Below are 26853 nucleotides of genomic sequence, written 5' to 3'. Positions count from 1 at the left end.
CACAAAAGTAGTAAAAAGTCATCCATATCCACTGTCAGTAGTTAAGGGAAAAACACAAACATGGAAAGTAAGCAATATGCTACTAGACAACTAATGTATCAGTGAAGAAACCAAAGAAGAAATAAAAAATATCTGTAGACAAGTGAAAATGAAGACACAGTGATCCAAAATTAATGGGATATAGCAAAAGTAGTTCTAAGAAGGAAGTTTATAGTTATGCTTTACCTCAGAAAAGAAGAAAAATATCAAAGAAACAAACTAACCTTACACCTAAAAGAAGAACAAACAAAACCCAAATTTGGCAGAAGGAAAGAAGTCATAAAAATCAGAGCTGAAATGAATGAAATAGAGACTAACAAAAAATAGAGAAATCAGTGGAACTAAGAGCTGGCTCTTGGAAAAGATAAAATTGATAAACTTCTAACTAGCCTCATCAAAAAAATAAAAAGAGAGAGAGAGAGAAGGCCCAAGTCAGTAAAACCAGAAATGAAAAAGAATTTACAGCTGACAGCACAGAAATACAGAGGGTCATAAGAGATTGCTATACACCAATAAAATGTGCAACCTAGAAAAAAATGGACAAATTTTTGGAAATATATAATCTCCCAACCAAATCAGGAAGAAAGTACAAATAACAGTAACGAAACTGAATCAGTAGTAAAAATTCAAGACCAGATGGCTTCATAGTTGAATTCTACCAAACATTAATATCTATCCTTTTGAAACTACTTGAAAAAATTTCAGAGAAAGGGACATTTCTGAACTTATTCTGTGAGGTCAGCATCACCCTGATACCAAAACCAGACAGAAAAAATCACACAAAAAATAAAATTGCAGCAGTTATTTATATGAACGTAGGTGTAAATATTCTCAACAAAATATAAGCTAACTGAATCCAACAGTGCATTAAAGGATCATACACAATGATCAAGTGGGATTTATCCTAGTAATGCAAAGATTTTTCAATGCTCACAAATCAATCAATGTGATACATCACATTAACAAATTGAAGAATAAAGCCATGTGGTCATCTCAGTAGATGTTGAAAATGCTTTTGATAAAGTTCAACATCCAATTATGATAAAACAATCTCAGGAAAATGGGCATAGAGAAAACATACCTCAATATAGTAAAGGCCATTTATGATAAACATACAGCTATTAATAACATCATGTTCAATGGTGAAAAGCTGAGTGCATTTCCTCTAAGATGAGGAACAAGACAAGGATGTTTGTTTACTCCCATCACTTCTATTCAACATAGTTTTGAAAGTCCTGGCCACAGAAATCAGAGAAGGAAAAGAAATAAAAGGAAGCCAAATTGGAAAGGAAGAAGTAAAACTGTCACTGTTTGCAGATGACATGATACTGTACATAGAAAATCCTAAAAATGCCACCAGAAGACTAATAGAGCTCTTCAATGAATTTGGTCAAGCTGCAGGATACAAAGTTAACATACATCTATTTGTTGCATCTCTATACAGCAACAAACTATCTGAAAGAGAAACTAAAGAATCCCATTTACAGTCACATCAAAAAGAATAAAATATCTAGGAAGAAACCTACCTAAGACCTGTACTAAGAAAACTTTTAAGATACTGGTGTAAGAAATTGAATATAACACAAACAGATGAAAAGATACTCCTTGTTCATGGATTGGAAGAATCAATATTGTTAAAATGATCATACTACCCCAGGCAGTCTGTAGATTCAATACAATCCCTATCAAAATACCAATGGCATTTTTTCCCTCAGAACTAGAACATTTAATTTTAAAATTTGTATGCAAGCACAAAGGACCTTGAATAGCCAAAACAATTTTGAGAAAGAGGAACAGATCCTGTGGTATTATGCTCCCTGACTTCAGATTGTACTACAAAGCTACAGAGATCAAAACCGAATGGTATTGCCACAAAAACAGACATAGATCAATGAAACAGATGGGAGAACCCAGAAGTAAACCCACAAGTTTATGGTCAATTAATCTATGACAGAAGAGATAAGAATGTGCAATGTGGAAACACAGTCTCCTCAGTAAGTGATGCTGGGAAAATTGGATAGCTACATGTAAATAAATTGAACTGGACTACTTTCTCACACAAAAGTAAATTCAAAGTGGTTTAAAGACCTAAATGTAAGAACAGAAACCATAAAGTTCATATAAGAAAACATATGCATAACACTGTATGACATAAATGATGGAAATTTTTTTTGGATCTGTCTCCTAAGATAAAGAGAAATGAAAGCAAAAATAAACAAATGGATTTCAAAGCTTTTGCACGGCCAAGGAAATCATTGCCAAAATGAAGACAATCTACTGAATGGGGAAGAATATTTGTAAATCATATGACTGATTGGGAGTTGGTCACTGTTGTGATCTATCTATCTTATCTTTATCCTTTCATCTATTGATGGGTCAGTAGAATATTACTCAGCCGTAAAATGATGAAATCTTGCCATTTGCAATTATGTGGATGGACCTGGAGGGTATTATGCTTGGTGAAATAAATCTGAGAAAGACAAATACTGCATGTTATCACTTACATATGGAGTAATCTAAAAAATGAAACAAAAGAATGAATATAACAAAACAGAAAACACAGATAAAGAGAACAAATTAGTGGTTACCAGTAGGTAGAGGGAAGGAAGGAGGGGCAAAATAGGGACAAGGGATTAAGAAGTACAAACTACCATGTATAAAATAAATAACCCGCAAGGATATATTGTACACCACAGGGAATATAGCCAACATCTTATAATAACTTTAAATAACTATTAATATAAAAATACTGAATCATGAACTTGTATACCTGAGATTAATATAATATTATGAATCAACTGTACATCAAAAAAAGTCTATATTGCAAATCTATGTTTTCCACAAACATTGTTGAAATGTACTTTTAAAAAGTTTAGGATATACGTTAGGCTGTGCCCATTGTTTTCTTAGTATTCTTAATGTTAAGGTAATTTGTTCATTTTATTTCAAGTTTCTGGATTAAATGATGTTGAGGGTATCAGTTATTGCTTCTTCTGCCTTCTGAACAATATGTTTGTTATATAGGAAATAGTTTAGTAGATATTCTGTTGTTTGAATTAGATTTCTATCAGAAGATGTCAGGATAATTGAAACCCCTCTTTTTTCATATAGTGTATTTTGGAACAAGTTTTGTAATGTTTTTTGGGAAAGTATCATCCATGTTTTTTTTCTGGATAGATCAGCTGTAGTGTGCTACTGTATAGTATAGGTTCTCTTTTTGGTTCCTCAGTTTTATTGATTACTATACTATTAAGTTCATGAGTTTCTATATAGGAGTAACTTCTGGAACAATCAGTGAATTTGGCTTTGAAAATTTTGGGATTTGGGACTCATGATTTCTGAACTTGAGCAAGTCACTTAAGCTTTGTGGACCTCGGTTTTTCCATATATAAATTAGGGATAATAATGTTACTCATTATCATTTAGGATTACAAAACAGATTCTTGTTTTTTAGTTGCTAAGTTGTCTCTGATTGTTTGTGACCCCATGGACTGCAGCACGCCAGGCCTCCCTGTCCTTCACTACCTCCCAGAGTTTGCTCAAACTCATGTCCATTGAGTCGGTGATGCCACCCAACCATCTCATCCTCTGCCACCCTCTTCTCCTTTTGTCTTCAATCTTTCCCAGCATTGGGTCTTTTTGAGTGAGGCAGCTCTTCACACCAGTTGGCCAAAATATTGGAATGTCAGCTTCAGTATAAGTGAATGATTATTCCAATGAATATTGAGGACTGATTTCCTTTAGGATTGACTGATATGATCTCCTTGCTGTCCAAGGGACGCTCAAGAGTCTTTTCCAGCACCACAGTTAGAAATATCAATTCTTCGGTGCTCAGTTTTCTTTATAGTACAACTCTCACATCCATTATATGACTACTGGAAAAACCATAGCTTTGACTATACAGACCTTGGTCAGCAAAGTGATGTCTCTGCTTTTTAATATTCTATCTAGGTTTGTCATATCTTTTCTTCAAAGGAGAAAACATCTTTTAATTTTATGTCTGCAGGTACCATCTGCAGTGATTTTCAGTTCAGTTCAGTTGCTGAGTCGTGTCCGACTCTTTGTGACCCCATGAATCACAGCATGCCAGGCCTCCTTGTCCATCAGCAACTCCCGGAGTTCACTCAAACTCATGTCCATCGAGTCGGTGATGCCATCCAGCCATCTCATCCTCTGTCGTCTCCTTCTCCTCCTGCCCCCAATCCCTCCCAGCATCAGAGTCTTTTCCAATGAGTCAACTCTTCCCATGAGGTGGCCAAAGTATTAGAGTTTCAGCTTCAGCATCAGTCCTTCCAAAGAACACCCAGGACTGATCTCCTTTAGAATGGACTGGTTGGATCTCCTTGCAGTCCAAGGGACTCTCAAGAGTCTTCTCCAACACCACAGTTCAAAAGCATCAATTCTTTGGTGCTCAACTTTCTTCACAGTCCAATTCTCGCATCCATGCATGACCACTGGAAAAATCATAGCCTTGACTAGACAGACCTTTGTTGGCAAAGTAATGTCTCTGCTTTTGAATATGCTATCTAGGTTGGTCATAGCTTTCCTTCCAAGGAGTAAGCAATCTTTTAATTTCATGGCTGCAGTCACCATCTGCAGTGATTTTGGAGCTCCAGAAAATAAAGTCTGACACTGTTCCCACATCTATTTCCCATGAAGTGATGGGACAAGATGCCATGATTTTAATTTTCTGAATGTTGAACTTTAAGCCAACTTTTTCACTCTCCTCTTTCAGTTTCATCAAGAGGCTCTTTAGTTCCTCTTCACTTTCTGCCATAAGGGTGGTATCATCTACATATCTGAGGTTATTGATATATAATCTCCCGGCAATCTTGACTCCAGCTTGTGCTTCTTCCAGTCCAGTGTTTCTCATGATGTACTACTCTGCATAGAAGTTAAATAAGCAGGGTGACAATATACAGCCTTGACGTACTCCTTTTCCTATTTGGAACCAGTCTGTTGTTCCATGTCCAGTTCTAACTGTTGCTTCCTGACCTGCATGTAGGTTTCTCAAGAGGCAGGTCAGGTGGTCTGGTTTTCCCATCTTTCAGAATTTTCCATGGTTTATTGTGATCCACACGGTCAAAGGCTTTGGCATAGTCAATAAAGCAGAAATAGATGTTTTTCTGGAACTGTCTTGGTTTTTCGATGATCCAGCAGATGTTGGCAATTTGATCTCTGGTTCCTCTGCCTTTTCTAAAACCAGCTTGAACATCTGGAAGTTCATGGTTCATGTATTGCTGAAGCCTGGCTTGGAGAATTTTGAGCATTACTTTACTAGTGTGTGAGATGAATGCAATTGTGTGGTAGTTTGAGCATTTTTTGGCATTGCCTTTCTTTGGGATTGGAATGAAAACTGACCTTTTCCAGTCCTGTGGCCACTACTGAGTTTTCCAAATTTGCCGGCATATTGAGTGCAGCACTTTCATATCATCATCTTCCAGGATATGAAATAGCTCAACTGAAATTCCATCACCTCGCTAGCTTTGTTCATAGTGATGCTTTCTAAGGCCCACTTGACTTCACAGTCCAGGATGTCTGGCTCTAGGTGAGTGATCACAACATCGTGATAATCTTGGTCATGAAGATCTTTTTGTACAGTTCTTCTGTGTATTCTTGCCACCTCTTCTTAATATCTTCTGCTTCTGTTAGGTCTATACCATTTCTGTCCTTTATCGAGCCCATCTTTGCATGAAACGTTCCCTTGGTATCTCTAATTTTCTTTAAGAGATCTTTAGTCTTTCCCATTCTGTTGTTTTCCTTTATTCTTTACATTGATTGCTGAGGAAGGCTTTCTTATCTCTCCTTGCTACTCTTTGGAACTCTGCATTCAGATGCTTATATCTTTCCTTTTCTCCTTTGCTTTTCACAGCTATTTGTAAAGCCTCCTTAGACAGCCTTTTTGCTTTTTGGCATTTCTTTTCCATGGAGATGGTCTTGATCCCTGTCTCCTGTACAATGTCACGAACCTCTGTCCATAGTTCATCAGGCACTCTTATCTATCAGATCTAGGCCCTTAAATCTATTTCTCACTTCCACTGTATAGTCATAAGGAATTTGATTTAGGTCATACCTGAATGGTTTAGTGGTTTTCCCTACTTTCTTAAATTTTTCTTACTTTCTTCACTTCAGAGCCCTTCTGAATTTGGCAATAAGGAGTTCATGATCTGAGCCACAGTCAGCTCATGGTCTTGTTTTTGCTGACTGTATAGAGCTTCTCCATCTTTGGCTGCAAAGAACATAATCAATCTGATTTCAGTGTTGACCATCTGATGATGTCCATGTGTAGAGTCTTTTCTTGTGTTGTTGGGAGAGGGTGTTTGCTATGACCAGTGCATTCTCTTGGCAAAACTCTATTAGCCTTTGCCCTGCTTCACTCCGTAATCCAAGGCCAAATTTGCCTGGTACCCCAGGTATTTCTTGACTTCCTACTTTTGCATTCCAGTCCCCTATAATGAAAAGGACATCTTTTTTGGGTGTTAGTTCTAAAAGGTCTTGTAGGTCTTCATAGAACCGTTCAACTTCAGTTTCTTCAGCATTACTGGTTGGGGCATAGACTTGGATTACTGTGATATTGAATGGTTTGTCTTGGAAACGAACAGAGATCATTCTGTCTTTTTTGAGATTGCATCCACGTACTGCATTTCGGACTCTTTTGTTGACCATGATGGCTACTCCATTTCTTCTAAGGGATTCCTGCCCACAGTAGTAGATATAATGGTCATCTGAGTTAAATTCACCCATTCCAGTCCATTTTAGTTCACTGATTCCTAGAATGTTGACATTTACTCTTGCCATCTCCTATTTGACTACTTCCAATTTGTCTTGATTCATGGACCTAACATTCCAGGTTCCTATGCAATATTGCTCTTTACAGCATCGGGCCTTGCTTCTATCACCAGACACATCCACAGCTGGGTATTGTTTTTGCTTTGGCTCCATCCCTTCATTCTTTCTGGAGTTATTTCTCCACTGATTTCCAGTAGCATATTGGGCACCTACTGACCTGGGGAGTTCCTCTTTCAGTATCCTATCATTTTGCCTTTTCAGACTCTTCATGGGGTTCTCAAGGCAAGAATACTGAAGTGGTTTGCCATTCCTTTCTCCAGTGGACCACATTCTGTCAGACCTCTCCACCATGACCCTCCCATCTTGGGTGGCCCCACATGGCATGGCTTAGTTTCATTGAGTTAGACAAGGCTGTGGTCCGTGTGATTAGATTGACTAGTTTTGTGTGATTATGGTTTGTGTGTCTGCCCTCTGATGCCTCTTGCAACCCCTACCCTTACTTGGGTTTCTCTTAGCTTGAATGTGCGGTATCTCTTCACGGCTGCTCCAGCAAAGCGCAGCCATTGCTCCTTACCTTGGATGAGGGGTATCTCCTCACAGCTGCCCCTCCTGACCTGAACATGGAGTAGCTCCTCTCAGCCCTCCTGCACCCGTGCAGCCACAGCTCCTTGGACATGGGGCAGTGATTTTAGAGCCCAAGAAATAAAATCTGCCACTATTTCCATTTTTTCTCCATCTATTTGCGATGAAGTGATTGGACTGGAATGTTGAGTTTTAAGCCAGCTTTTTCACTCTCCTCTTTCATCTTTGTCAAGAGGCTCTTTAGTTCCTCTTCACCTTCTGTGATAAGGGTGTTGTCATATACGCATCTGAGGTTATTGATATTTTTCCCGGCAATCTTGATTCCAGCTTGTGCTTCATCCAGCCTGGCATTTCGCATGATATACTCTGCATATAAGTTATATAAGCAGGGTGACAATATACAGCCTTGACATCAGATCAGATCAGATCACATCAGTCACTCAGTCGTGTCCGACTCTTTGCGACCCCATGAATTGCAGCACGCCAGGCCTCCCTGTCCATCACCAACTCCCGGAGTTCACTCAGACTCACGTCTATTGAGTCAGTGATGCCATCCAGCCATCTCATCCTCTGTCGTCCCCTTCTCCTCCTGCCCCCAATCCCTCCCAGCATCAGAGTCTTTTCCAATGAGTCAACTCTTCCCATGAGGTGGCCAAAGTACTGGAGTTTCAGCTTAAGCATCATTCCTTCCAAAGAAATCCCAGAGCTGATCTCCTTCAGAATGGACTGGTTGGATCTCCTTGCAGTCCACGGGACTGTCAAGAGTCTTCTCCAACACCACAGTTCAGAAGCATCAATTCTTAGGCGCTCAGCCTTCTTCACAGTCCAACTCTCACATCCATACATGACCACAGGAAAAACCATAGCCTTGACTAGACAGACCTTTGTTGGCAAAGTAATGTCTCTGCTTTTGAATATGCTATCTAGTTTGGTCATCACTTTCCTTCCAAGGAGTAAGCGTCTTTTAATTTCATGGCTGCAGTCACCATCTGTAGTGATTTTGGAGCCCAGAAAAATAAAGTCTGACACTGTTTTCACTGTTTCCCCATCTATTTCCCATGAAGTGGTGGGACCGGATGCCATGATCTTCGTTTTTTGAATGTTGAGCTGTAAGCCAACTTTTCACTCTCCACTTTCACTTTCATCAAAAGGCTTTTGAGTTCCTCTTCACTTTCTGCCATAAGGGTGGTGTTGGTATCATCTGCATATCTGAGGTTATTGATATTTCTCCCGGTAATCTTGATTCCAGTTTGTGTTTCTTCCAGTCCAGAGTTTCTCATGATGTACTCTGCATATAAGTTAAATAAACAGGGTGACAATATACAGCCTTGATGAACTCCTTTTCCTATTTGGAACCAGTCTGTTGTTCCATGTCCAGTTCTAACTGTTGCTTCCTGACGTGCATACAAATTTCTCAAGAGGTGGATCAGGTGGTCTGGTATTCCCATCTCTTTCAGAATTTTCCACAGTTTATTGTGATCCACACAGTCAAAGGCTTTGGCATAGTCAATAAAGCAGAAATAGATGTTTTTCTGGAACTCTCTTGGTTTTTCGATGATCCAGCGGATGTTGGCAATTTGATCTCTGGCTTTGACATACTTTTGCCAATTTTGAGTCATTCCACTGTACCAAGTCTGGTTTCAACTTGTTTCTTGACCTGCATGCAGGTTTCTCAAGAGGCAAATAAGGTGGTCACAACAAGAGAAGTCACTGCAATGAAAAGCAATGAGAAGCCTGTGCACCACAACAAAATCTATTTAGGATTTCAAAAATAGCTTACTGTTAATGGTTTGGGCTTCCGTGGTGGCTCAGATGGTAAAGAATCTGCATGCAGTGCAGGGGACCTGGGTTGGGAAGATCCCGTGGAGAAGGACATGACAACCCACTCCAGTATTCTGTCCTGGAGAATTCCAAAGGACCTGGAGGGGTACATTCCAAGGGGTCACAAAGGGTCGGACACAACTGAGCGACTCAGTACACATTAATGGTTTATACAAATAGTGCCTTTATGTTACATAACAAGAAAGAAAAGATAAGCTTTTCAGCACAAATATGATAGCTCAGTAATGACCTTAGGGGCATAAGCTCACCTCATCTTCCTGTTCACCATCTTTATTATGTAAGACTTTTGCCCTTGTGCTTTTTGAGTCATTGCCACAAAATGGCTATTATAACTTCGGGCCTTTTGTTATATTTCAGGCATAAAGAAGAGAAAGGACTAAAATGCTCAAGGAAAAAAACTTTTTTTCTTAGTGAGGTTCTCTCTTTTAATTTGGCCAGGGAACCCCCTAGGGATATATGGCTGCACTGCATTGGCCAGAAGTATGTTACATGGCTACTAATGACTTTCAAGGAAAGCTGGGGTATTGTATATTTTGGCTCTTCACTCTCTATAGTAGAGGAAGGCAAAGGTGAATATACTGTGTTTAGGATATAGGTCAGCTAGTCAACAATGTTTGCTTTCGTCAGTGGTTCAAAGGATTTAATGATGCACTGTATTTTAAAAATTTTATAAAGTGTAATTTAAATAAAAGTTATTTATTATTCCTCTTACCTTTGATTATGATCTTGTAAACTAGAGTTATTTTTCATTTTATTCTAATTTTATATTCAAGGCTCAGAATATCTTCGAGATTAGTTACTTACTTGATTGTTAAATGAGTTCATCTTGTTGCCTACATCATAGAAATTAGTATAAATATGTTTATGTATAAATATTGCATTATTTGCAACCAGCTTCTGTGTTTTTATCTAAAGTGAGTGAGCACTATTCTCACATTTGGGTAATCTTTGTGAACCATACATCTTAATGCTTAATTGTCATGAGTTTGTTTTTATATCTGAGCTTCTCTTTTAGGGCTCTTTTGATATGTTTGAAAATCTTTTGCACAGAATGATGGCCCACCATTCATGTTTCCTACCTTGTTTTCTTTTAGGTGTCAATGATATCGCTTAAAGAGCCAAATCTTTCCTATTGGTACTGTTGACGTGAGCATTAGTTTTTCTTTTCCAAAGCCATAGATGTCAACAGTTTTTTTTTTTTTTTAATTTTTAGCATTTTCTCCCTAAAATCCTTCAGTTTGTTATGTAAAACTTGAAAGTTTCTAGAGTTACCTTTCAGATTGCTGCATGACAATGACCTTCATAGTCACTATTATTCAGGCAAGATTGTACTGTTTTTCCCCATGGTAAAAGATGTAAAGAAAAGGCCCTAGTTTCAAATAATGAAGTCATTCTTCATAAAAAAAAAAGAAAATGCCCCAGGAGGTAAATAATTCCTGGAGGTGAGCTGAGAAGGGGAACCAAGGAGTGAGAATCTTAAATGAGGTCAGAGAAAACTAAGAAACAGAAGTCTCCAAAGATTTTGAAAATGACCAGAGAAAATTTTAGGATGCATTGTGAAGTGGGAGATGCTTCAGGTTTATTTCCGAATCTTTTCATTTTGATGAAAATGTAGTAGTTTACAAATTCTGTCATACTGGGTGAAACAGGACTTTGTGTATATAGTTTCTGTTTGTTTTTGTTTGTTTGTTTTTGCTGCCTGCCTTCCTTCTTTTTCTTTTTTAGACATTGTTCGAAGTGATGTTGCCTTGGATAAACAGAAAGGCTGCAAGATTGCCCAGCACCCTGATGTTATGCTGGAGCTCCAACGGGAGAAGGCAGCTCAGATGCATCTGGTTCTTCTAAAGGAGCAATTCTCCAATACTTACAGTAATCTTATATTAACAGGTAAGGGTATTGGAGTCGGCTGGAATCTTAGAGCACTGTAGATTGATGGTCTCCATTGGTTAGCAGCTTGATGCTTGGGAGACACTGAAGTGGGATTCAGATGATCTGTCTGTCTCTTTCCACATATCCTTTTTAAAATCATGATGAGTATTCATATAAAATATTTATTATATTTTGCAGATGTATTTTGACTTGAGGTTATGGGTGGTTTGGCATGTGTGTTCTCAAAAGAAGGACCAATGAAAACCTAATGAAGACTTGTAAAAATATGACTTTTAAATGTGTGCCAATAGATTTGAGAGAATTACTAAATTTGGTGTCTAAGAAGCAGCTATTTTCCTCTTTCTGTGTATGCCCTTTCTGTGAACCCAGTGAATATAAAGATGAAATGTAAAAGAGATAATGATCCACAGGCAGAGCTGAGAATGTTCTATTTTTGGGAGAGTTTGAAACTATCTAGGGAATTTGATTTTCTTTTTGAGAGCAAAGAGGCAATGAGACTGAGCCATATTCACTTACATCTTTGGTTCTAGGAGGGAAGTGAATATATGTGAAAGTTTAAAGGAGAAACAACTTTTTGCGGGGCTGCTGCAAACTTTGCTTGTAAAGAGCATGTGAGTGGCATGCCTTTGTCAAACTTTGGAAAAAATTCTAATAGCACACTCTAGTGTGAGAATCATGAAGGACTTGTGATGAACTAAGAACAGCAGTCTGAGTTACCTCCGTTTTCCTAAGGGTACGCAAGGCAGATCTGCATTATATTGATTCAGATAAACTTGAATAAATCGAAGTGTATGTTTTTTCTTGTTTATGAATATTAAAAATAAAAAGATGCAATGTCTGATGGGCAATGAACATCTCACAGTTACTTTTGTAAGCTCCAAGTTAGGAAAATTTAAAAATTTTTTACAAACTTGCTGGCATTTCACCAGGAATTACTGAGTGGCAACCAAGTTGTTTTGCTTTTGAAAAAGCGCAAGTCTCTACTAACTTTCCATCTTGTAACTGGTGAAAAACCCAACAGCGTAGATGAAAGCCAGATTTAAATGTGACTTTGGAGAGCAGAAAAGAGGATTATGGGTTTCATAAGTATAGGCCCTATTTTTTGTTCTTGGATAGGTCATTAAGGAGGGAAAACTTTAAAGTGATTTATGGCTAATAAATCCTAAATTGGTTAGTAAAACTATGTTTAAGTTTAGATGTTTGGAAAGAACATATTTTTCTCCAAATTTCTTTAGTCTACCTCAGATGTACAAATGTACATGTGTATAGTATTTTCCAATTCAGTTGTTCTAACATTTTTCAGCATACATTAGAGAGGTCAAATCCTGTGTTCTTTAATGTGGCATAGAAAGAGCTTAGGGTAATTCTAATCCTAAACTGTGCATCCAGAGTGTGGCTTGAAGGCATATTATCTTTGAAAACACAAATGCTCTATTGAGTTCAATGGAATCTTTTCTAATTCTCAGTAACATAATCCCTTTGGATGTTTATTCACAGTTCAAACTGTTGGAATCAACATTGTCAACTTTTACCCTGACAACTTGCTTACTTTCTACTAAACAAACTTACCCTAGAGAAGAGCCTCTTTCCTGCTCTCACTTCTCCCAAGCTGCTTCAAAGAGCCCTCAGGCATTTTCCACATTTTTCACCCAAATGCCTGTGCAGAGGTGGTACCTTGCTGCAGACAGAGCATTTGGTGTGCCCTGGTTTGTTTACATGAAAGTTCGAAAGGTTTTGGTTCCAGGTGTTGGGAAGAGATGGAGTCATTTCGTTTTAGCACCAGTGGTAAAACTATTTTAATATCTTTTAACTAACTCTTTGATTTTACACAGTGTGGTTTTCTAATTGTTATGAAGTTTAATCCTTGATTTCTTGTATAAATTTTGAGAACATGGTCTCCAGACAGCTAAACATAATATTTAAACATAACTAAACTAACTTTTGTAAATATTTCCCTTTTCGGTGATGAATGTATATTGGTAAGGAGGGTGAGGTTGAAGGGGCAGAGACCTCTCAAATGAAGTGACTTTCTTTACCAACATGTTCAGAACACCTACCCTAGGATTTCTGCTTGGTGATGTTTCACTTATTTTGTATAACTGTGGAATAATGTTTGAAATGTCTGCGATGAAAGTTTGTGGGAATAGGATGAGGAAACTGGGCCTCCAAAATCTCAGAAATAGATCACTCAACCTCTCTCCCCAACTGTTTACAGAATTTCATGTATATGGGTAGCAGTGTATCATAATTGTTTCCTGCTAGTGGTCAGTTATTGGTATAGTCTTTATTTTTAAATTGGACAACTAAGATAACAGTAGAGGAAAAAATTAATAAAGTGATTCAAATGTCAGTATAGTAAGAAATTAATAAAGTGATGGAAATGACAGCTGCTTAAAAGTGTACTAAAAATGATGGCTATTGCCCCTACCTCACAAATAAGCCCTCATTCTTAGGTATTCCATCTTAGTTGATCATACTGACAGCGTTGAGATGAGGTATGCCTTCATATTCTGCATTCTAGCTCACGATCTCTCTTAAACAGCCATCCCTCAGATGACGGCAGATGATATTCTAGCTCTGAGGATCTTCTAAACAACCTTATGGTCCTAGTGACAACTCAGTCAATAGAAACAAGTAGACCTCATTATATTTTTTTAAAAATGGATTGTATTTTTGCCTGATGCTAAACATGTCTTAATATCTTCATGTGAATGATTTACATGGTATGGGAAATAATGTTAGCCTTAGCTAATCTAGAAGGTTTTTGAAGTAAACTCTTAAGGTTGTATGAAGGTGATGGAGGAATTCCAGGAGAACTTCAGTGATAGAACTGTTTTAAATATGCTGCATTCTTTCACACTAACTCTCCAACACATGCGTGTAATCTTGTCCTGTATTATCCTGTAGCTTCTTGAATCTGAGAGTATTAAATATCACTGTGCATGTTACTCAAGGAGTGATAAATGAAAGTGAAAGTTTGGTAGGTGACTTTAAGAAAGAGTAGGAATCATAACTTCTGTATCTTTGTGCTTTCATGATTCTTAATGTGATAATTTTCAGTGTTTGTTGAAAATGTTCTGCTGTATACACAATGAATAAATTCACTCAAAGACTACTTCTTAAGGGTTGATTTGGATGTCTGTTAAGTTTGAATAGGTTCACATATATTATTTGTCTCCCTTCCCTTGGCAAACCCCTCTCTTTTAAGGTGTAAATTGAACTTTTGTGGCAGACGCCTGTACTATAATTAAATCAAAACAGAAAATAAAAAGTTAAAAGCCAGCCTTAAGGGGCAATATACTTTCTAGGATTTTTTTAGAACATAAATTCGCAGAAGGCAAGGAATATCATATTTGTGCAAATATGCATATTGTGCTGCATTCTACGTGGTGAGTAGAACATAGTGAATGATCCTGAAATGAAGTCAACTTTTGAAAAATTTATGTTGTAAAGTCATCTAGTCAACTCTCATTTCCAGGCAGCCTGAAATATGTAGCCCTTATAAATGGATGGCATTCGTCAAGATGCTTTCCAAAATTCTTTTTTGAGGACACTTGTCATGTTATTGTCTGGTACTGTAGGTTTTGTACTTCTTCTTTCAGTAATTAGATTTCAAAGTAGACTGGAATTCCTATGGTTAGCTTTACTGTATTACTGTGAAAATGAATTGAGCAAAAGAAGCTCATACTTCCCTGTTATGGTCAATCTTTCTAACTTCAGCCGAGGAAAGGGCTCAAATAAGTGGAATGAAAATTGTCCTTTCAGTTTTCAAAGGACAGGATCCAGATCTGTTTAATTATTTGCATTATACAGTGTAGTACTGAGGGCTTCCCAGGTGGTGCTAGTGGTAAAGAACCTACCTGCCAGTTCAGGAGATGTGAAATGTGGGGTCAGCCCCTGGTGGAAGATCCTTTGGAGGAGGACAGAGCAACCCACTTCAGTATTCTTGCCTGGAGAATCCCATGGCTAGAGGAGCCTGGCAGGCTACAGTCCATAGAATCTCAAAGAGTCAGACATGACTGAAGAGACTGAGCACACATGCAAGCATGAATATTTCATAGTTGTTTAATTGATCTTCTATTGCTAGGCATCAGAGGCGTCTCTAATTTTTAGTGATTATAAATAATGTTGTGATGAACAGCATTGCATATATATCTTTGTGCAGTGCCTGTGAGTATGAGTGCTATGTCAAAGGAATGCACATTTAAATTTTTGATGCATTTAGTAAGTTGACTTTCAGAAAGGTCATGCTGGTTTATACAGTGTATGAGATAACTCATCTTGTCTTTGCTCATACTGATTATTTTCCAATCTTTTATCTGTGTTACTGTAATAGACAGTGATTGGTATTGCATTTTTTTTTGTAAGTGCAAATTGTAATTTTTTTAATATACATTTATTTATTTTAATTGGAGGCTAATTACTTTACAATATTGTATTGGTTTTGCCATACATCAACATGAAATTACATTTCATTGGTTAACCAGTGAGGTTAATAATCTTTTTACATTCAGTTCAGTTCAGTTCAGTCGCTCAGCCGTGTCTAACTCCTTGCCACCCCATGAATCGCAGCACGCCAGGCCTCCCTGTCCATCACCAACTCCCGGAGTTCACTCAGACTCAAGTCCATCGAGTCAGTGATGCCATCCAGCCATACATTGGTTGCCATTTTTATTTCTTCTGTGAATTGTACATTTCTTTAGCCTATGTTTTTAATTGAGTTGTTGGTCAATTTATTATTGAATAATAAGGTCATTTTTTATATTAGGGATATTAATCTTTTGTTATGCATATTGCCAAAAAATGTATTCTTGGACTTTTAAAATTTATCTTTGTCATATATATGACTAAGGGACTAATGCTTTCTTTCACTTTCACTAAGAATAGTTTAGTTGTTTTTTCATTTTGTTTTATTTTTTTTCTCTCTCCCTTCCTCTGTGTTTATCCTGACAGGCTAACAGTTTGAGGATTGTCTCTATCCTGCCCTTCATGTTCCTACTCTAGAACTAGGTATTATAATGGTGTTTGGTTCTACTCTGTAATGCTATTGGGGATGTTGTACATCTAGTTCCGGGGCAGCATAACCTGCCTGAGTTAAGTACTTTGCTTTTTTCTTGGTGCTATTTTTGGGAATCTTTGCCTTGGAGTGTGTCAGAACTATAGGAATAGTGTTCCGTTCTTGTATTTGAATAATAAGATAATGAGTGTGGAGTTACTTCCTAGTAAGAGATTTGTTTCACCTTTTTATAAATGAAGGAATCATTGTGGTCCCTTGGTATAGAAATGTGTAAATGGTTAGGCAGCTTTTAATTCTACCTCGTGTATTGATTCAGCATGTGAATTTTGAAATCAGATAGTCTGAGTTTGATTCTGGAACAGCTACTTAACAGCTCCGTTAACTTGGGAAGTTTTTTTATCCTCTGTTTAGCTTTAATTTCCTCAAATCATTGTATCTTACATACTTCAGAGACTTGTTTGAAGATTAAATGAGGTTTTGTACATAATTCCTTAGCGTAGTGCCTGAAACACAGTAAATATTCACTAAATGTTAGATTTTATTATTGTGATTAATCTTACAATGTTTTCAAATGCACATATTACTCTTGGGTAACTTTGTTGCTTTTGTGGTACTGAAATCTCTCTGCTTTAAGATGTCAGTTGACACGGTATGGTAAGATAAAACTAATCAGAAACAGTTTTGAACTCTGCTGTTAATTTATGGTAGTTTCATGATAAATCTCCTACCACTCTGAACCTTAGATTCTTAGTTGTCTAGGATGTGTGTAATAATTAGTAAAATAAAGCATGAGTCACTATGTCCCCTGGAAAATGAAAGTCTGAAAATGTGTCATATATGGGAAGCTGTGTTCAGAATGTCTTGATCAAGCATTTTGAGTTCTTTGAAAGCATGATACTAACTAGATGAATATTAGTTGGTATTAGAATTATTCCTGAACATCTGAAAATGCAGCTCTGAGGATGAGCAGAACATCAATTAGATGGTATTTTACATATTAAAATGAGCCCAGTGCTATTATCAAAACAGTGAAATGTCTGCATAAAAGTCAGTGGCCATACATAAGTGCATAGTCATGAAGTTATGTAGCACATGATTAGAAGTTCCCCTTTTCTCCAGCTCTTTTTGGTTTTAAGTACAAATATACATACTCTGTTGCCTGTAAGTCCTTATATGAACTATTACATAAGTGAAGATTCTTTTTGAACTCAATTCTTACTACTATATTCAACAGACACAAATTACATTTCAGTAAATGTGATCAGGAAAAAAAGGTAACATAGGAGAAAAGGATATAATTGCAAAAACTGTTCATTTTGTACATTACCACCATTGTACTGACAATAGTACAGAGAATCACTAAAGAATATATATATTTTTAAAGTGGTCACATTCTGCTTCTCTCAGAAGTAAACTTGGGAGCATTGATTGATTTCTGTCCCAAGTTGGTAGAATCTTTGTCTTTATGAATCACAGAGTGAACGTCCTCTTTTTCAGGAGTCTTTGTTAAGAGACTTGAGGAGATGATGATTACTTCCTGCTTTTCACCCATATTCTGTAAAAGATGATGTTGGAAGGAGTCCTTTGAATTTATTTATACATTAGCTCTCCTGTTTTCTTACTATGAGAAGCAGTTTCTCATAGGTTCCTTCATTTAGGTTGATGGCATCACATCAAAGCATAATTAAATAAAAGCAACTTTTTTGGACGGTGAATTAAGTGTGGATAGCCCTCTGCAAGTCTGGTTGAATCCAACAGTGAAGTTTAGTGAATTTAGGTCAGTGATCTCTAAGGTCCAGGTAGGTGTGGCAAAGGATGTATAGGCACTTCAGGATATGTATGAAGAAATCCATCGAGTCAAGATTTTCTGATTACTAGACAGTTAACTTGTCAGAAGATTATTAATTTTATACATTTTAAAATTCTGAGAATAGGGTGAGAATTTTCCTATTTGAGAGTAACTGACAATGTTCCATCATCTGTTAGTTTAAGCATATTTAAACATATTGCAGTTCAGTGTGCACAGCCAAGTGGACTTAAAGGGACTTTTGAAAAGAAACATAATTAAATATAATTCTATTAATAATAATGCCAGCATGAAGCAACAGCAAGAAAATTGAAAAACTGAGAGTTCACCTTTTAGTAAAAACTTTGTCAGCCACAGAATGCAGTAAACATGATCTGGCAATATACTGTCCAAAAAAATGCCTGAATTATCAAGAAGACTATTTGAAAATCAAATTTGCATGTTATTTTTAATAATATGTGTTATTGAAAGTTTATATAATGCCCAGAAATTATTATTAATACTATTTTAAGAATAGGAGCAAAAAGGTGTTTGAATCATTGTTAAAAAAAACACACAAAAAACATTGCTGATGAATTTGAAATTTCTATTTTGATCTATGTTTTATAATGTAACTAAAATATTACTGCAATTAGTGCATAAGTAGTATATGTATGTATCACATATATGTAATTTTATGTTACATATGGATTGTTTATGATAAAAATATTTTACTGGTATGAAATAAAAAAATTTAGGGACCAGAAACCTGTGAAGTCCTCTGTTCCTCATAGCAGTATAGGAGACTAGATATGAATAGGAACCTTAGGGTTAAACAGACCTAGGATTTAATCTGGAGAAGGCAATGGCACCCCACTCCAATACTCTTGCCTGGAAAATCCGATGGACAGAGGAGCCTGGTAGGCTGCAGTCCATGGGGTCACAAAGAGTCGGACACGACTGAGCGACTTCACTTTCACTTTTCACTTTCATGCATTGGAGAAGGAAATGGCAACCCACTCCTGTGTTCTTGCCTGGAGAATCCCAGGGACAGGGGAGCCTGGTGGGCTGCCGTCTATGGGGTCGCACAGAGTCGGACATGACTGAAGTGACTTAGTAGCAGCAGTAGCAGCAGGATTTAATCGTGCACTTACCATGTACTAGTGTGAACTAGGGTAAATTGCTTAATTTCATTCCCATTTGTAAAATAGAGAAAATAATATCTTACATAGTTTGTGAGGACTGGACTAATTTAATGTTATAAGTTCTTAATACAGAGTCATATGCTCAATGAATGTTAATACTTGTTGTTATTATTTTAATTATTGTATTATTAGTAAAGAGATTGTGCTTTTGGGAATCTTTCATAAATAAGCTTATGTCTAAGGTACTGTCACAATGCACAGTGAGAGGAACTAAATAGATTCCAAAAGAAGTAAGTCCTTGAGTTTTATGATTATTGTCAGAAGTAAAGTTTTCTGTGCATTTGTTTTGTGTGTGTTGTGTGTGTGTGTGTATAAGGGTCTAGATTTTGGAGGAAGTAGAGAGTTTATTGTGAGATTATAATTGTGAGATTATATACATGAACACACTTGCCCACTTGCCACACTTCTTCCCCAGAGCAGCTCTTTTCTCTGTTAGGGTTCTAAAGAAGAGAAATGCAGCTATTCTATAGTTTCTTTAGTCTTTGGATCATTTCCTTTGAATGTAATGACCTCAGCTGTTGTAGGTTACATGTTCCTTTTCATAGTATGAAGAAAAGTTGCAGATTTGCAGGTAAAGGTTTACACATAATCTGGGTAAGTGTGGATGTAAGACCCCATGAATCGCAGCACGCCAGGCCTCCCTGTCCATCACCAACTCCCAGAGTTCACTCAGACTCACATCCATTGAGTCAGTGATTGCCATCCAGCCATCTCATCCTCTGTCATCCCCTTCTCCTCCTGCCCCCAATCCCTCCCAGCATCAGAGTCTTTTCCAATGAGTCAAATCTTTGCATGAGGTGGCCAAAGTACTGGAGTTTCAGCTTTAGCATCATTCCTTCCAAAGAAATCCCAGGGCAGGAAATGATAAATTATACTATGCAGGGAAAAATAGCATTTTGTTCATTTGAATAGACATTTGATTGTCCTGTGACTTATGTTGTAAAATATATTGCTGTTACAGTGATTGATAGATGGTACATTGGGGAGAAGATGTCAGAATTGAGAGATCTGGATTTCTTTTTGCTTTATGTGTATCCTTGGGGCAAGCTTCAGCTTTCTCATTCATAAATTTAGAATTATAGTATCTGCCTTTTGTCAATATTTTTTCAGCCTGTGTCTGAACACCTATCATTAGTTAGAACCACGCTAACCATGGGATCTCTGATGCTGGGAGGGATTGGGGGCAGGAGGAGAAGGTGACGACAGAGGATGAGATGGCTGGATGGCATCACTGACTCGATGGATGTGGGTCTGAGTGAACTCTGGGAGTTGGTGATAGACAGGGAGGCCTGGTGTGCTGCGATTCATGGGGTCGCAAAGAGTCGGACGACTGAGCGACTGAACTGAACTGAACCATGGGATCTGTGGATGATAAGACATGTTCTGATTCCTGCGCTCCCTGGAAATGTAGTCCAATAAGAAGATAAACCGGCAGACAATTATGGCTCACTGTGGTTAGGTTTATATTAAAGGAATAGGAGTGTGAGTTGACCTAGGAGAATCAGAGGGGCTTTTATGAAGGAAATGGTGCTAATGATCTCTAAGTTTCCTACTTTTATTTTAAAATTCTGGTTAGCGTGTGCTTCAGAAATTAAGGATTCTTTTGCAAACTGAAAGGGATTGGGACAGGAGGAGTTTTCTTCAAATTTGTTGATAGCCTTGATGCCTTCAAAAATAATTTAATCCATTTGAGTTTATTTTTGTGTATGATTTTACAGACTGTCTTAATTTCATTCTTTTACATATGGTTGTCCAGTTTTCCCAGCACCATTTACTGAAGAGACTTGTCTTTTCTTCATTATATTGTCTTGCCTCCTTAGTCTTAGATTAATTGACCATAGGAAAGTTAAAGTGAAAGTGAAGTCGCTCAGTCCTGTCCAACTCTTTGCGACTCCATGGACTATAGCCTACCACGCTTCTCTGTCCATGGGATTTTTCCAGGCAAGAGTACTGGAGTGGGCTGCCATTTCCTTCTCCAGAGGATTTTCCTGACCCAATGATCGAACCCGACTCTCCCGCATTGTAGGCAGATGCTTTACTGTCTGAGCCACCAGGGAAGGTGTATGGGTTAATTTCTGGGCTTTCCTTCCTGTTCCTTTGATCCATGTATCTGTTTTTGTGCCAGTATCATACTGTTTTGATTACTTTAGCTTTTTAGTATAGTCTGAAGTCAAGAGAGCCTGATTCCTTCAGCTCCATTTTTCTTTTTTAAGATTATTTTGGCTATTCAGGGTCTTTTGTGTCTCCCTACGAATTTTAAAAACTAAAAACTTTTTTCTAGTTCTGTGAAAAATGACACTGGTAATTTGAAAGACCTAAATAAATATAACAGATACTGTAAAACTCTTAGAGGAAAACAGGTAGAACATACTTTGACAGAAATTGCAGCAATATCTTTCTTGTTTCATCTTTTAGAGTAATAGAAATAAAAACAAAAATAAACAAATGGGACCTAATTAAACTCAAAAATTTTTGCACAGAAATAGAAACCATAAACAAAATGAAAAGACAACCCACAGGATGGGAGAAAGTGTTTGCAATGATGCAACTGAAAAGGGATTAATCTCCAAAATTTACAAACAGTTTGTTGGGGATTTTCTCCCCGGGACTTGGAAGCAACGAACCTGAAAGAAGGACACTTGGACAGTCTCTTGCAAGGACTGACAAGTTTATTTCTGCAGTCAAGCTTTTTTATAGAAGCAGGAAAAAAGAGCTTAAAGTATGCGGCCAGCAGAGTGCATACGGAGTTAACACCTAATCAGTAGAAACATTTCAAGGACAGCGCGCTCTAAATGACTCATGGGTTTCTCCCACAACCCGCTCTCACAAGTAACATCCCTATTTATTATTAACTCTTGGCGCCGAGCATAACCAAAGGCAGGAGATGTCTTTCTGTCCGTAGTGCAAAGCCGAGTACTTCTGGCCCTTCGCCATTTTCCCAAGGACTTTCTCCTTTTACGGCTATTTTGCACTACACTTCCCAACACAGTTCATGCAGCTCAGTATTAAAAAAAACGAACAACTCAGTCAAAAAATGGGGCAGAAGACCTAAACAGACCTTTCTCCAAAGAAGACATACGGATGGTCAACAGGCACATGAAGATGTTCATTATCTTTAATTACTCGAGAAATGCAAATTAATACTACAATGAGGTATCACCTCACACCAGTCAGAATGGCCATCATCAAAAAGTCTACAAACAATAAATGCTGGAGAGGGTGTGGAGAAAAGAGAACCCTCCTACACTGTTGGTAGGAATGTAAACCAGTAATAGCCACTATGGAAAACAGTATGGAGGTCCCTCAAAAGGCTAAAAAATAGAACTACTATGATCCAACCATTCTAAGTGAAATATGTCAGGCAGAGAAAGACAAATATGATATTGCTTATATGCAAAATCTAAAATAAATGATACAAATGAACCTATTTACAGAACAGAAACAGACTCACAGACATAGGAAACACACTTACGGTTACCAAAGTGGGAAGGAGGGAGGGATAAATTGGAGTTTGGGATTGACATATATGCACTACTATATTTAAGTAGATTTATATTTAAGATAGATAACCAAAAAAACCCAACTATATAGCACAGGGAGCTCTGCTCAATATGCTGCAATAACCTAAATGGGCGAAGAATTTGAAAAAGGATAGATCTGTGTGTATGTGTGGGTTTCTCTGGTGGCTGTGCTGGTAAAGAATCTGCCTGCAATGCAGGAGATCTGGGTTTGCTTCTTGGGTTGGGAAGATCCTCTGGAGAAGGGAATGGCTACCCACTCCAGTATTCTGGCCTGGAGGATTCCATGGACAGAGGAGCCTGGTGGGCTACTTTAGTCCATGGGTTGCAGAGTTGGATTACTGAGTGACTTTCACTTTCACTTCATGTATATGTATAGCTGAATCATTTTGCTGTACACCTGAACTAACAAAACATTGTAAATCAACTACAGTCCAGTGTAAAATAACAATTAAAAGGAATAGTTTATAGATAACATATCTTATTTTTTGTACACTAAGATTAGAGATATTACATGTAGGTACCTGTAGATATCATTTAGAATTAAAATTATTGAGCAACTTGGAGGATCTCAGTCTTTCTTCATTCTTGTTCTTTTTTCCTTACCTCTTTGTTTTGCTTGATTGAGGACATACATTAGGGCAGCACCCTCTGCTTTCTCTCTTCAAGTTTTTTTAAGTTTGACTTAAAAAATTTTTTAAATGGTAGGATAATTGCTCTATAATATTGTGTTGGTTTCTGCCATACAATGTGAATTAGTCATAGCTATATATATATATATATATATATATATATATATATATCCCCTCCCTCTTGAGTCTCCCTCTTATCCCACCCTCATCCCTCCTCTCTAGGTCATCACAGAACACCAGGCTGGGCTGTCACCAGAGAATATTAATTGGTGAGAACTCTCCCAAAGGCCTCCAAGTCAACACTAAGACCTGACTGCACAAAAGGCCAGCAAGCTCCCGTTCCCTTCAAGTTTTAATCCACCCTTATGGTTTGAACTGTCAGTAGAGGTTGAACTGTCCAATCCATTAATAAAGGAGAGAGAATAAAAATATCATTTTTATTGTCATCAGAATTCAAGTGGGTCTGATTTGGGCCCTGTAGGTTATAAAATTTTATTTGCCCCCATTTAGACAAAGGATCCAAAATTAGAAACTCAAAATTACACACAAAAGTTTATATGGAAAGGCAAGAGACTCAGAATAGCCAGTACAATACTGAGTTAAGAACAAAGTTGAGGACAGATACCATCTGACCTCAAAACTTATTATAAAGCTACAATAATCAAAATAATGTAGTATTGGTGAAAGAATAAATAAATTAGATAATGAGATAGAATAGAAAGCCCAGAAATAGACCCATACAAATGTAGTCAATTGTTTGTTGACAAAGGAGAAAAGGAAATTCAATGGATAATCGTTGGTCTTTTCAATATACTGAGCTGAAACAATTGGACATCCATCCAGTGTAGAAACAGACCCTTCACTTTTCACAAAAGTCAACTCAATGAATCATAAACTTAAATGTAAAATGCTAAACTATGAAACTTCTAGAAGATAATACAGAAGAAAATCTAGGTTACCTTAGGTTTTGTCATGAGTTTTCAGATATATCAAAAGCATGATCCCTGAAATAAAAAATTGAAATTTGAACTCAAAAGTTTCTGTCCTTTGAAAGACATTGTTAAGATAATGACTGTGTTGGTTCAGAACTATTCTGAATTCTTATTTTTAATTTGGAATAATATAAAATGATGTTTTATGTTTGTCCCATCAGAAATTATTTTCCCTTTCTCCTTGTGATAATTATTACAAAAGGAAAGTTGCTGATCCTTTAAAAAAGTATTAGAAATTTCTATTTTATGAAAGGGAAAAAAATGACCAATAAGGAAGACTTTAATGATGCTTTTAATGAATCTTTTGAATAATTTTAATAGGATCATTTGGCTTCCCAATCCATTAATAAAGGAGAGACAGAATAAAAATATCATTTTTCTTATAAACAATTCAAGTAAAATGTTTATTTTATGCCTTGCTTTCAATTGCCAATTTCTCTTTACCCTGAGCATATTTTCTCAAGATTACTATTTTCTCAATGCATTTTGTGAAAACATATAAATTCTCATATAGATGAGTCTCACTTCCATAAATCTTCCCCCTTTCCATTGCACTGAACCCATACTTTATGTTGGAAGAGAGGAGGAGGCTTATTATTCTGTGCTCTTAAGGCAAGGACATGGTATACTTGTCAAGCATGGAGCTTTTGCACATACACCCTGAGGAGTAGTTACCATATTTGTGCTATGGCTGCCACTCCCATCTCTTCAGAGAGGAATTTGGGCTGGAGAGCTGACCAGGAGCTGAGAATGCAATTTCCTTTCAAGTGAACCTAGTTGAATGAAGATTATGTGCTAAGTAGGAAATAGTACAGGAAGCCAGTGTCAAGGAGCATGGGTTTTTCCTTTAAAATATCTTCAAGATTATATTCTCTTAGCAGGAGGAACCCCCAAACTAACACCCTTGTGTTTTTGAGTTAAATAATTCTATTTATGATGTTTTAGAGATGTTTACTGGTGACAGACTAATTTGCTAGCATATGAGTTCTGGAGAACAAATTGGTCTACCTTCCTGAAAGCTTTAAAAAATAGTTTTAAAAATTTATTGAATTATAGTTGACTTATAATGTTATAATAAGTTTCAAGTGTACAACATAGTGATTCCTAATTTTATAGATTACAAACCATAAAAAGTTATTATAAAATATTGACAAAATGCCTTGTGTTGTACAATACATTCTTGTGACTTATTTATAACTGCTAGTTTATACCTTTTAATTCCTTTCACCTATGTTGCCCATCTCTTTATCCCTTTCCCCACTGTGGTAATCACTAGTTTGTTCTCTGTATCTCTGAGTCTGTTTCTGTTTTGTTGTATTTATACATTTGTCTTGTTTTTAGATTCCACATATAAGCTATAACATACACTACTTGTCTTTTTTTATCTGACGTATTTCATTAAGCATAATACTTGCATGTCTCTCCATGTTGTTGCAAATGGCAAGATTTCATTCTTTTTTATGGTTGAGTAATATTCCATCATGTGGACATACTACATCTTCTTTATCTATTCGTCTGTTGATGGGCACTTAGGTTGCTTCCATGTCTTGGTTATTGTAAGTAATGCTGCTGTGGTTAGTGGGATGCATATGTCTTTTTGAATTAAAGTTTTCCTTTTCTTTGATAAATACCAAGTGGGTGGAATTGCTGGATTGTATTACAGATTTTTTAATTTACTTTCCCCTTGTCCCTGTCACATTACTGTCTCCAGATCTGTATTTTGTCATACTCCATATGAGTAAAATAGCAGAACCTGGTTTCTGTGGGACCTCACACAACCAGTGTCATCTGGTAGTGATGTTTACTTTTATTTTTTCTAATTTAATTGTCTTATCTGTGATGATTCTACTTTTTCATGTCCTGGCTTTCCAGTGTATGGAAAAGAAAATTTTTTCTGTCATCCTCAACCTCTTAGTAGAATAAGTGAATGGGAAAAGAATAGAGCCCATGCTAGTTATGAAGATAAACTACATTCTGGAGTATTTGGGGGATATTGAATTCTACTAGTTTTGTTCTATTTTTTTTTTCCTTGAGAAGAAATGGCAGTAAGTAGCCAACCTCACATAGCACAAGAGATTCCTGTTTAGCATTATCATTCCATACCATTTTTGTTTGGAAAATAATCCATTCCACTCTGTGCCAGTTGGGAATGACTCTTGTTTGCCTGGCTGAAGTCATCATTCCAGCATTTGGTACTCTAGGCAAGAATTCCAAGAAGCTCATAAAAGGCTATCCAGATAAACAGTTTTCCAAATTAAATTTATTGCTGAAAGTGTTGTTAGGAATCAGACCAGGCTTGCAATGTTACAGGTAAGTAAACTGAGGCTACTTGTTCAAGGTCACGTAGTTGCCTATGCTATGCTATGCTAAGTCACTTCAGTCGTGTCCGACTCTGTGTGACCCCATAGCCGGCAGCCACCAGCCTCCCCCGTCCCTGGGATTCTCCAGGTAAGAACACTGGAGTGGGTTGCCATTTCCTTTTCCAATGCATGAAAGTGAAAAGTGAAAGCGAAGTCGCTCAGTCGTGTCCAACTCTTAGCGACCCCATGGACTGCAGCCTA

The 26853-nt window shown here is 37.2% G+C and overlaps 1 protein-coding gene across 7 annotated transcripts in view; it reads left to right on the top strand.

The window, feature by feature from the left end:
- The window catches only part of HPSE2 (heparanase 2 (inactive)), a 716285-nt gene that overhangs the window by 63629 nt on the left and 625803 nt on the right, over nucleotides 1–26853 (top strand). For all 7 annotated transcript variants that reach the window (XR_009733773.1, XR_009733772.1, XR_009733771.1 and 4 more), the window contains exon 3: nucleotides 10978–11139. Coding sequence is in view for 3 of the 7 variants with exons in the window: in XM_061403062.1 (XP_061259046.1) it covers nucleotides 10978–11139 (162 nt within the window). In the remaining 4 variants the exon portion in view is untranslated. The remainder of the gene's footprint in view (nucleotides 1–10977; nucleotides 11140–26853) is intronic.

The sequence above is a fragment of the Bos javanicus genome, chromosome 26 (genome assembly GCF_032452875.1).
Source record: "Bos javanicus breed banteng chromosome 26, ARS-OSU_banteng_1.0, whole genome shotgun sequence".
Classification (NCBI taxonomy): domain Eukaryota; kingdom Metazoa; phylum Chordata; class Mammalia; order Artiodactyla; family Bovidae; genus Bos; species Bos javanicus.
Note: the sequence above shows the minus strand (reverse complement) of the source record. Positions and strands in the feature narration are given on the sequence as shown.